At 38.8% G+C, this 12,372-nt stretch overlaps 1 protein-coding gene across 2 annotated transcripts in view; it reads left to right on the forward strand.

The window, feature by feature from the left end:
* LOC139934810 (ATP-dependent DNA helicase Q4-like) overlaps positions 1–12,372 on the forward strand; it is a 45,959-nt gene that overhangs the window by 15,341 nt on the left and 18,246 nt on the right. For both annotated transcript variants that reach the window (XM_071929212.1, XM_071929213.1), the window contains exons 9-14: positions 5,417–5,553; positions 5,929–6,201; positions 7,449–7,628; positions 9,420–10,065; positions 10,515–10,786; positions 12,206–12,331. In XM_071929212.1, the coding sequence (XP_071785313.1) occupies positions 5,417–5,553; positions 5,929–6,201; positions 7,449–7,628; positions 9,420–10,065; positions 10,515–10,786; positions 12,206–12,331 (1,634 nt within the window). The remainder of the gene's footprint in view (positions 1–5,416; positions 5,554–5,928; positions 6,202–7,448; positions 7,629–9,419; positions 10,066–10,514; positions 10,787–12,205; positions 12,332–12,372) is intronic.

The raw sequence follows: 12,372 nt of genomic DNA on the forward strand, positions 1-12,372 counted from the left end.
TTACTTCTTTATATACAATCACATCATTTTATTAACACCATATTTATCCATATCAATTCACATAAATTAATTTACCACTTCCTCACAGGCTCCATGCCTATTAGCTTCTTGTTTATAGGAACAACCTAAACTTATGCCAAAGCACCCCCCCCCCCTTTTTTTTCTTTTTTTTTTTCTTCTTTTTTTCTTCTTTTTTACAAAACTTGGTCCGAGTGTAAAGTGGAGAACCTCAACCCGTCTGATAAATTTTGATGGAACCAAATGAATCATGTCTTGCCAGTACGCACCTTCCGGGGAAGGGGTTAATGAGATGGGGGTGTTTTATAACATGTGCGTTTTGCATCTCCCGAAGTATCTTCTTTGCATACATATTTAAATCCCAAGTGCAGCGTTTGTCTGCCCTCCTTTAACTTTACCTTGATACTTCGCCCGTAACAAAATGTCTGACCAAATTAACCGTGTGTTGGGTAGGATATTCCTAATTACCTTTAGGCTCTCTTTACCCTATGTCTAATCTGTCCCGAATTTTCCTTCAAGATATCTTTGGTACCTAGATGTTACACTATTGTCGTTGGGACCTCGCCTTTTGCCAGGTATATCCTGAGCCTATTCCCAGCCGTCCAGGCGTGCCCCAGACACGCGTTTCCATGTCACTGTACCACCACCGTGCCGCTGCTGTGGCGAATGATACTGTCCCCCGGTACCCACGCTTGCTTCGGATTGATAAGCATCTGTATAAATAAATCAAAGAAAAACAGCCTGGGTAATCTGTTCTGACTAATATTTTATCTTGTCAAAGTCTTGTATGTAGTAGTTGAAAATGTTGTGCACAATTTGTTAACAACCAACTCAACATTCACCAATCTTGTAAATGATGATTTGTCTTAAACAGCAATATGCTAATTAAAGAAGCGGTTGCACTACACTGCTTATCTATAACCTTACTACTAGCTAACCCCTTTTAGACAATTGAAAACATTACGTCTTGCCTAATGTAGGATGCAAGTGCTCCAGACTTCCATCTCCCCATACTTTTGATTTGTTCCTCCCGAACCCCACACATATCCTGCAACTATGAGCTGAAAAAAGGGTGTGGGGTTTACCTGTTGGCCTTAATCTCTGCTTTAAGATATGATTAACTTGTCTGGCTGACAAAGGGTCCCCCGAAATGTACAAACAGTGAAGTATTGGCATTCCTGTCAATAGAAATGACTGATGCTTTACCCACTTGATCCGTTTTTGAATATCTTAGAACTACTTGCAAATTCCCTTCCTGATTAAAGGAAATATCACCAATGCGCAACGACTGGGAATTTGCCAGCATGAGTTGTAAACTCACTCACCCTCAGAATAACCGAAAAGGGCAACCAAGAATGCTGCTTTTAAAAGCAGAGCTTCATATGCTGATTATACTTTAAACATTAATTATGCTACTTTAATAAAGGTCATATAAGTCAAATATGGTATGTCTGCAAGCTATGCTGCAACCAGATGAAGATGTCTGCAAGCTACACACACATGTATGCTGCAACCGGATCAACTGATCCCTTTTTAATCATTCATCTTCTCTTTTCATCCTCATACTCTTCTACGTTTGCATCGAACATTTGTCTTCACTGTAAAAATTACACCCTGTAATTGAACCTATTTTTAATCATGCATCTTGTCATTTCATGTGTATGCTCTGTTACATTTTAATCCAACATTATAATGTTTGTTACTTTTTGTAACCACTTTACGAATGTTTGTCTTCACTGCCAATAATTACACCCTGTAACTTGAATAACCGGATCACTCGATCATTTTTAATCATGCGTCTTCTCATCTCATGCACATACTCTGTACGTTTAGTCCCACATTATAATGTTTGTTACTTTTTGTAACCACTTTACAAATTTTTGTCTTCACTGACAATAATTACACCCTGTAACTTGAATAACCGGATCAACTGATCATTTTTAATCATGCACCTTTGCTTTTCATGTATGTAAGCTTTACAGTTTAGCCCGCATACAATGTTCGTTACATTTTGTACCGACATTTTTACGACACAACGTGTCATTGCCATGGAACATCAGTGCTGTGTTGACCGCCAGATACGAAAAACCAACCAATATTGGAAACGTACACCTGATATATGCAAATCAACGCTTTCAGGCTCAAGCTAGTACTGACCTCCCTCCCTGCTAAGCTATGGTAGCTGCTACTGTTACCGATGATACTTAATCTATAACGATTAAGAAAAGACTAAATTAACAAAACTTTAACGTGTATATTGATAGCATAGCAAGAGTGAAGTGTCTACCTTAAAGCTTTACTCTGAGTATCACACCCAGTCCTATTAAATGTTCCCGCCGAACCATTGAAGCGTGTAACTCTTTACAAAAAGTATAAAGCAGATTGATTCTAATTCGCCTCGGGACTCAACCGAATAATTCAATATTTTGCAGACTGGCGGTAAAATACTAACCAGACTGCTCAGCACTGGAAATGTAATGGGACATCTTGAATCTTGCCGAGGGTCCAAGCGTCTACAATCCTCTTTCATCTTAGAAACAATGAAACTACCCGTGGGATCCTCCTAATTGTGCAATTTATGAACATATGAAATATAACTGCAAGCATAGAGAATCACACTGGATTCACCAACTCAAGACAGTCAAACCCTTTGGACTTAACATAAACACTGGTGTTAAATAACTTCCCGTTACCCCCCACTTCACTTCTGCCTGAGAACTTATATGTTGTTTATATTCTGTAAATAAAGTATAAATTAATTTTTTTAAGTTGTTCCTATATATTTGTTACTATAACTATCTCATGTAAGTAACCCCCCCCCCTCCTTTTTTCCACAGGTCCCTCATACCTATTTTTAATACCATCCTACCTTTGATCTTGCTTTTCTCTATTAATTGACCATTGTTAGTTGCATCATGATGCAACTTGCTCTCTAATTCTACCCTTTCATGCATTTACCACTTTTATGGTCCAGTAATCCATCCTTTCATACTTAACATCCTTTGTCCTCGCCACTTTACTCATACATGTATTGTTCATAGAAACAATTGTTTCTGAAATAGAAACTTTGATTGGCTGTTATTTTCCCGTTTCTTTCTTTCCCGCTTCTTTCTTCCCTTAATCCCTTTCCCCTCTCTTTTTCTATATATGATATGTATTTGTTTGTACTTGTTTTATGCCTCTGAACTAGGTCCGGTTTGGATCGAAAGCTAAGGCCATCTACCCTATTCATTAAACATATGAAAAACCTGATACGTATGTACCAATAAAAAAAGATACAAAGGTCTTTAAATTTAATATTAAGCAATAGGCTACCACTTGATTTATGGAAGCTGGCCATTTAGTGCTTAATGATCAATCATTCCAAAAGGCTATATGAAACTTGCTATTGCCCTTCTATATGTACACTTTGTTCTAGAGCTTGATTAACTCATGGTGCTGTGACGTACAATGCCCATAACTCACCATCAATTGATGCCCATGATCTAACTGGTGTTAATTGCTGCCTCATTCTAAATTGACAATCATAAGTGCGCCATCCCCCTTATTGGACGAGCTGCTGCTCTCTGTGCGTACAATCTGACAATATTTCAATAATTCTAGGTGTTCTATGGAGATGAGCTCGCAAATACACTGCTGCATAAGTCAAAAATGTAGAGGTCCATGTATGCATAGAAGTAATTGGACGCCTGTGTTTATTATCTTTCCATATTATAGAACCCCCCTCGTTTACAGCCAGCGAAAATTCTTGTATGTCTTGACCGCTATTTGTACTACTATAGGGTCACTCTTCTTTATAAGATCACTTCGAAATCCACAAACTCGCTATGAATAATCTTAAACTTTTAAGGTTAGCGGTTATAGACCCTCTCCCAATTCGCTACGAACCGATATCAATGGATTAAAGGGAGTTGATGGCAAATTCATAGCTGCATGTTATCCGCCATCAGTATGCTTCCAGAGCCCGCTGTGCAATTAATGGACCCCAACATGCTACTGCTCCCTACTGTATTTGTGTTGCACCCTGCATTTGAAAGTTGGGCACCACCCTGTCCTATTGAAGATGATGTCCCTCCTAACCTACTACATGCCCCATCCCTGTTATGTATGGAATACCCTGAATATTGACTAGAGTTCGCCAAGTTGTACACTAAACTACTAGGGTAACTTATTCCTGACTGGCCTGACTGACACAAGCTCTGACTAACTTTCATATTAAACGGCAAGCTGCCAGAAAAATTATGATTGTTCACCCTTTCTAGTCCTTGTGTACCTGTACTCATGCTTTGAGAATGTTGGCCCGTCGTTATACCCCGAGTTACATGTAAAGGCCGTGAAATATCGTGACTATTAATCTGTGGGGTGTTCCCAATTATTGGACCTTTATACACACTTGATTTTTAAAACCTTTCCGTACTCATGGTACTCGTGTTACCTACTAGCATTACTGTTGGGGCTGTACTTGCCCCAGCATTAGGTCTGAATGCTAAATGTAGCGACTCACCCGATGGACAGATGGCCCGGCTAGTAAGCAATCGGCTTCACCACTTGGATTTCCTCACCGGGATCCTCCTGTGATATCTGATTATGGGTGCCGCCCTGACTGTGGGGTCGTGTGTGGACGTCTGCTGTGACTGTGACGGTGTTTGCAGAGCTAAGTGCTCCCCTGGTGTTCGCCCGGGCTCTGGTCCGTCCCTCACTGCTGGTGCTCATACCCGGCCTCTTTTTGCATTGGACACTGTCACTAAGTTTCCGCGGACTCCTTGTCCGCCACGTCCTGTACCCCGCCTTCGATTTCCGCCTCGAGACCGCGCCATTTGACTGGACAATTTTGCGAAACTATACAATCTATCTTAACTCCTCGGTGGCAGAATGTTCAATGACGTATCCCAGAAAGACAAGCACCCTTTCCCCGAAATGCATTGCTTTGGTTGGTTGAAAAGAACAATGGAACCACGTCTGAATGCACCCTGACAATAGTCTATGTAGTGTTGTTAATCACAAGGGTTCTCTCCAAAACGATATTGAGTCTTATTATAGTCTATGTAGTGTAGTTAATCACAAGGGTTCTCTCTTGACATCACTTTCAAATTATATTAGCTTTTAAATGATAGTCATAAATACCCGGAACAGTTTATCCATTCTGATTGGTCAAGAGGGCATCACGCGAGGGTGTTTATAAACGGATGATATTGACACAGTTAGAAGTGTGTAAACATAGGCTCTTTTATTCTCTTAGTTTTTAACACTTTGGTCATTTGCACTTGATATCAGGTCATCCCCTTGTGAATCAAGGGTTTGGTAATAAAATGTACTTTTATTTCATGTGGGGTGCATGTAAACATTGAATCATAATGTGTGTATCTTCACCTAAAAACAAATGTTCTTTGCATTTCAGGATTGTCAACACTGGTGGTATTGTCAACTGGTGCTGGTAAATCTTTGATATACCAGTTAGCATCTGTGATGTATAGTCAGCGTGCTCCATGCTTAACTCTTGTCATTTCACCTCTTGTTGCTCTTATGGATGATCAGGTAGCCATATACATTTTATACAAAACATGTACACACTAATAAACTCAAAATTCAATTGTTTCATTTTATCCCACACAATATGGAAGTTCAATTAAGTTATTGGCCCAAGTTTTGGGTTCAATTAAGACTGGCTGAGTTCGATCCAAGTCAAATGTAATCCTTTTAAGTCAGAGATTTCCCCAGCAAATCAATTGCAAGACGCAAGACGCTAATATTAACACTGTTGGTTTAGTTTTGTATTTTAAAATTGATAGCAAAGATCTGGAAATACAACATATCAATTAAATAACACTCTACAGATAAGCTTTGGCAATGAAATGACAAAACAGACCTTTTTTGCTATTTACTTATTGATAACATGCTTGTCATTGATAGGTTTTAGGACTGCCAGATTGTCTGAAAGGAGTTCGTCTTCATAGTAACATGAGCAAACCTCAACGTGAGAAGGTTGTGAAAGATATACAAAATGGTGGAGTGAATATCTTGTTAGTATCTCCAGAAGCAATAGTAGGAGGTGGAGGAAGAGGAGGAGGATGTATGCCGTCTCTTGACCTTCTTCCTCCCATTGCATTTGCATGTATTGATGAAGTGCATTGTCTCTCAGAATGGTCTCATAACTTCAGACCCTCATATCTCATGCTGTGCAAGGTTAGTTGTTGTATTATTTATAGTTATCAATATAAACCACAAGGGAAACTGACTGGGTAAATTTGACTCTAGTCAATTCTTTGTTCAACCCCAAAAATCATTTACAAATTTACCCAGTCAGTTTCCCTTGTGGTTTATATTGATATCTGTAACAAAAAGTTGCATCTCCTTAAGGTGATCCCCTACCTGCCGCTTCCCAGGTTGTATCGTAATTTGGGTGTGATCCCTGGCTACACGGTTGTATGGCTTCTGACTGGCACCCCGAACAAAGATATTGACAAAATAGGGACACGGCCAATATAGGGCTAGATAGCTCAGTTGGTAGAGCGCCGGTACGTTAATCCGGAGGTCGTTGGTTCGAATCCCACTCAAGTCAATTCTTTGTTCAACCCCAAAAATTATTTATAGTTGTATTATTTTTGACTATGTATCACTAAGGATTAATAAGATCAATATTGTAGTCCGAGATGTTGTCCACTATAAAAGTTAGGGTCGTAGTTTGGTAATTCCTGAAAGCTACGTGTTATAAAGAATGACAGTAAGCATCCTGCGAAATGTTTTCATCTGAAATACCCTTGTTTAATATAAATCAATAACAGCATGTCAATGAATGTGAATCTCCAAAAATTGCCTACAGGCATCATTTGAAATTTCTTGGTGTCCTTTTGAATACTGCCCTCAAAACAGTGGGTACTCGCTGTTATCTAGTGAATTGTGGTTGATTTTGACATTCTTGATGAAAATGTGGTAAAATTTGTTTGCAATTTTCTGAACAAGAAGGGCAATATGCAGCTGAAAGTTTCAAAGGTGGCTTTCATTGTATCTTTCTTGATAACTATGTCTAGAAATCAGCATTATGTCGACAAAAACCAGACAATGACCCTACCTTTAAATCTCATTCATGAATACCTTGGGAGAGTTTATGCATTCATGTGGTAGTGTTCAACCGTCTTACGCTGGCGCAAATAGAGTGCAATGCAATAAGGACCAGTTTCTGGCCATGCGATGGGGTTATGGACAGGGTGATGAGGGACCTTGCCTTTAAATGCATGGCCACAATTTTGCGGGTCTGAAACTGCCCTTTAAGAACTTGTCACCACTTTTCTATTTCCTTAGTAACCTATAAGATGACGAATAGATTTCATAAAAAGTATGATATCTTGCTGTAATAATTGCATTGCATGTATCTTTGTGAAACAGCTGTGACCTTGGACAGTTGTTTACCATTTTGACTGATCTTTATAAAGGTATTGAGAGACAGACTGGGAGTAAGATGCTTGCTTGGATTAACAGCTACTGCTACCATGGCAACAGCCCAGAGTGTAGCTCAACATCTTGGCATCAATGATCAAGAAGCCATTATCAGAGGAACGTGTTTACCTGATAATCTATTGTTATCATCATCAAGAGACTGCAATAGGGAACGGGTAAGACTGAAATAGGGAACAGAGTTAGACTGCAATAGGGAACGGGTGAGACTGCAATAGGGAACAGGGTTAGACTGAAATAGGGAACAGGGTTGGACTGAAATAGGGAACGGATTAGACTGCAATAGGGAACAGGGTTAGACTGAAATAGGGAACGGATTAGACTGCAATGGGGAACGGGTAAGACTGCAATAGGGAACAGGGTTGGACTGAAATAGGGAACGGATTAGACTGCAATAGGGAACAGGGTTAGACTGAAATAGGGAACGGGTAAGACTGAAAAAGGGAACAGGGTTGTACTGAAATAGGGAACAGTGTGAGACTGAAATAGGGAACGGGTAAGACTGCAATAGGGAACAGGGTTAGACTGAAATAGGGAACAGGGTTGGACTGAAATAGGGAACAGGGTTGGACTGAAATAGGGAACAGGGTTGGACTGAAATAGGGAACAGGGTTGGACTGCAATAGGGAACAGGGTTAGACTGCAATAGGGAACAGGGTTGGACTGAAAAAGGGAACAGGGTTGGACTGAAAAAGGGAACAGGATGAGACAGAATAGACTGCAAGTCTCGCGCGCACCGGAGCAAGAAAACACAACAACTGAAGAACTTAATTTTTTTATGAATCAAATCTTTGCTTTAATTTTTTCTTAATGCTGAATTTGAACAACAAAAATACCCATAAGAGCTTGTTTAAATTAGTTTTAGCTTTTTAATTGGTATTACATTTTTAACAACATATGTCATTTTTATGGTCATAAACTATATTAAACTAAAGTAATGGACGAAACAAAATCTCCCCAACGTAAAACTCCATAAGGTTGGGACCACAATGGTCCCGGAAGTTCAAATCTGCGCGAGACTTGCACAGTCTATATGGAACAGGGTTAGACTGAAATAGACTGTGCAAGTCTCGCGCATATTTGAACTTCCGGGACCATTGTGGTCCCAACCTTATGGAGTTTTACGTTGGGGAGATTTTGTTTCGTCCGTTATTTTAGTATAACGTACCTTATGACCATCAAAATTACATATTTTGTTGAAAATGTAATACTAATTAATAACATATATAAAAGTACAGATAAAATGACAAAATTCAACAAAATAACGAAGAAAAGCCGATATGAAAACTTGACCTCAGGTCAAGTTACTTGAAAAAAATTAAGAATTTTTGCACATCTCCGATCACGAAACTTATGCAGATGCTTGTTTTGTTCGCGCAGGGTGAACAGCCTTTTCATTTGTCATTTAAGCGTCAGCTTCCTCTTAAAACTGCGTCACGCATTAATCTAATGCCCTCGCGAACATTGTGTGTTCGGGTAAAACCCAGCTTTTGATAATCTCACAATCTGGCGTAGATTTGCAACAGGGGTTTCAAAAGATTTAAGATCAAATGAACAGCCTTGACCCAGAAGTTTCCTTTTGTCTATACATAAACTATAAACAATGAATTGCATAAATGTTTAAAAAGCTAAATCTATATTAAACAAGCTCTAATGAGTATTTTTGTTGTTCAAATTCGGTATTTAGAATAACATAAAGCAAAGATTTGATTTGTTAAAAAACAAGTTTTTCGTTTGTAGTGTTTTCTCGCTCCGGTGAGCGCGAGACTTGCACAGTCTATAGGGAACAGGGTAGGACTGTGGTAGCTACGGCCACTTTGGATATGGGTCGCAGAGGGGCTATATTTTTCCACTCGATAACTTCTAATATGTAGCCAAGTATTTCTATCATATAAATTATATCATATAAAATGAAACTCATTATGACAAATGCTTTTTTGTATGTGTAGGCTTTAGTTGAACTCCTTAAAAGCCCACGGTTTTGCCACCTTCCCTCGATCATAATTTACTGTATCCGACGAGAAGACACTGAAAGAGTGGCCTCTCTGCTGAGGACAGGTCTCCCTGAGGACTTGCTAGAATCCAATCCATCTGAAAATAAGGAAGAAGATAGTCTAATGGTGAAAGATGTTGAGTCCTACCGAGAGGAGATAACTGTGATTAGAGAGATGGATGATAAACCTATTATTAGTCAGGTTACTCACGAGACAAGCCAGAGGGCTCATGAGCACGGTGAAAACCATAATACCCAGATGAACAATGACAAAGAGAAGCAAACTTACAACAATAGTAATAATGTTGTCAGCTTGACTGATGACAAGAATCAATCTCAGCCAAAGAACAAAACCTCTAGAAAGAGTCGTAAAAGGAAGGCAACTGATGATTCACAGGAAAGCAAGACTGATGGAAATAGAATTGCACTGACAGGAAAGAAACGAAGGAAACAAACAAGTGAAGCAGATAATGTGTCCACTTACATTGAAGAAGATGACTTAAATGTTAAGAAAGAAAAAGCAAAAAGCAAGAAGAAAAATAAGAACAAGAAACCTGCTGTGAAGAAGAGGGCTAGAATTACAAGTAAAGCAGCTCTTAAAGGTAACTTCAAAACCATAAAGATATCCCACTAGCCAATCTATTACCATACAGTGTTCAATCGGAAATGCACATCTTTATTTGGCAAAAGTTGGGCATTCACTATTATTTAGAGGTTGAGAGTAAGTAAAATTTGTTTGCTAACATTTTAAAAACAAACTGTAAAGTGTTTTTCAACTGAAATTGTTTTTCTCAATACAATTATAAACCCAGTGTTCTTTGTTACACTTGAATACTTATATCAGTGTACAATAGACAGAAACCAAATGTGGGATAAATGAGTGAGATTATTTTGCTCATTTCAAGTAGTTTTAGGAAACAAATGGATGAAACTGGCGATTGATTTGTCTTGTCTGTTGGTTGGTAATGATTCTTTCCATACATGTGTTGGTTTACTATGTTATCAAGAGACAGCCTTGATACGATTATTTGGATTGAATCTTTCTTCCTAGGTATGTCAGTGATTACCAGTGCTAACAGTGTTGAAGCATATCACGCAGGAATGCCACCTGGAGTCAGACGAAGAGTCCAGAATCAATTTATGACTGGGCGTCTACGCATTGTCACAGCAACAGTAGCATTTGGCATGGGATTAGATAAATCGGATGTAAGAGCAGTTATCCACTTCAATCTTCCAAAGAGTTTTGAGAGTTATGTTCAAGAGATTGGCAGAGCTGGTAGAGATCAGAAAGAAGCACAATGTCATGTTTTCTTGGAGCCACAGGTAAGACATTAAATATTATTGTTAAACTTGTTTTAGCTCGGCAGTCTAGTGGTAAGCGACTGCTCTAGCAATGCAGACGTTGTGGGTTCGAATCCCACCTGAGAGACTTTTCTGGGGATTTTTTTTCACGAAATTCGTGAAACTGTTTGGGATAGTATATTGTGCTTATTACACATTGGTGTAAGGATAAAAACAAATAAATGTGTTTAATATTGGTTAAAATATTGAGCATCCATAATCAAATCCTTGCAATTTTGTCACTAAAAAAACTAAAAATATTGTTTCCTGCACAAGTTAATATTTGAGGCCTAATTATGTGTTCTGCCCTCAGCTGGAAACCTATTGTTGTTTTTAATGTAGTGTTTGACCTGATTACCTCATATACGAACATCAGTCGGGTTTATTCAGAAAAGCGCACAACCACATGTGTTATAAAGCAGTGTCAAAACCACCAATTTCCAATACTTAAAAAGCTACAGGTACTTGAGCCATTTTTTTTAATACAAATTGGAAAAGATCCTGACTTTAAATCTAGTACCACAATGCATTGTTTCGTCCCATTGGTAGACTGCAAAATGTGTGACTTGTCTGAAATGAAGCGTTATGACAACTAAATATTTATAGGGGGCCTATGCCGCAGACATTTTGCACTCTTGTAGTCCAGTACATTTCAGTTAAGTATGAATAGGCCTACTTGTGTGGCTGAGGAGTACTTGAGTCTGACTACGATGGCCGGAGAGAACTAGTACAAGTGTCCAAGTAACAAATACTGCATCTATTTAGCTGAGTAGCACATATTTGTTGCACAGGCTTGTATAATCCCCAGGGAGCTGAGATGGTTTAAGGAATTAAATGAATCCTAACCCAGAAACTATGTGTATGAAAAACACATTTTTGTTACTTTGACGTTGTTGTCAATTTACAGTAATTCAAACTCGTAAATCTTTGCAGCACCATAATTATCTCAAGAAGTACAGCGATAGATTTTCTGTTTTCAGTTATAGACTCCTTGGGCAATGGAAATTAGCCTTGGGTTACCGTGACCCAATGTTGACCTTTACTTTAGGGTCAACAGGAAGTGGGACCATATCTCAAGAATTACACAACCGATTTTCAATTTCTTTTCAGTTATAGATCCTTTGGGCATTAAAGAACAAAGTTGGGCTACCGTCACTCGATGTTGACCTTTACTTTGAGGTCAAATGGAAGTGGGACCATGATTCAGGAACTTCCACAGCCAATTTTCAATTTGTTTTCAGTTATAGACCCTTTGAGCATTGAAGGTTTAACTTTTTAGGTCAACAGAATGGAACAGCTCTGTGATTGTTAGTTACAATCACATTAGGGGCATTTCCGATTGTGTGGGTTGCTTGTGTGTGTGTCTGCGTGTAACTTACAATAAGACATGATTCTTTGTAGGGAAAAGATCTCTGTGAGTTGCGTCGTCACACCTATGCCAACACAGTAGATAGATACTGTATTAAGAAACTAGTGAGAATGCTATTTCCTTCGTGTAAATGTCAACAAGCACATCAGCTGCACAAGGTTAGTCCTTTCGTAATTAATTTGGAATTTTATTTTGATGT

This window comes from Asterias amurensis, chromosome 3 (genome assembly GCF_032118995.1).
Source record: "Asterias amurensis chromosome 3, ASM3211899v1".
Lineage (NCBI taxonomy): Eukaryota > Metazoa > Echinodermata > Asteroidea > Forcipulatida > Asteriidae > Asterias > Asterias amurensis.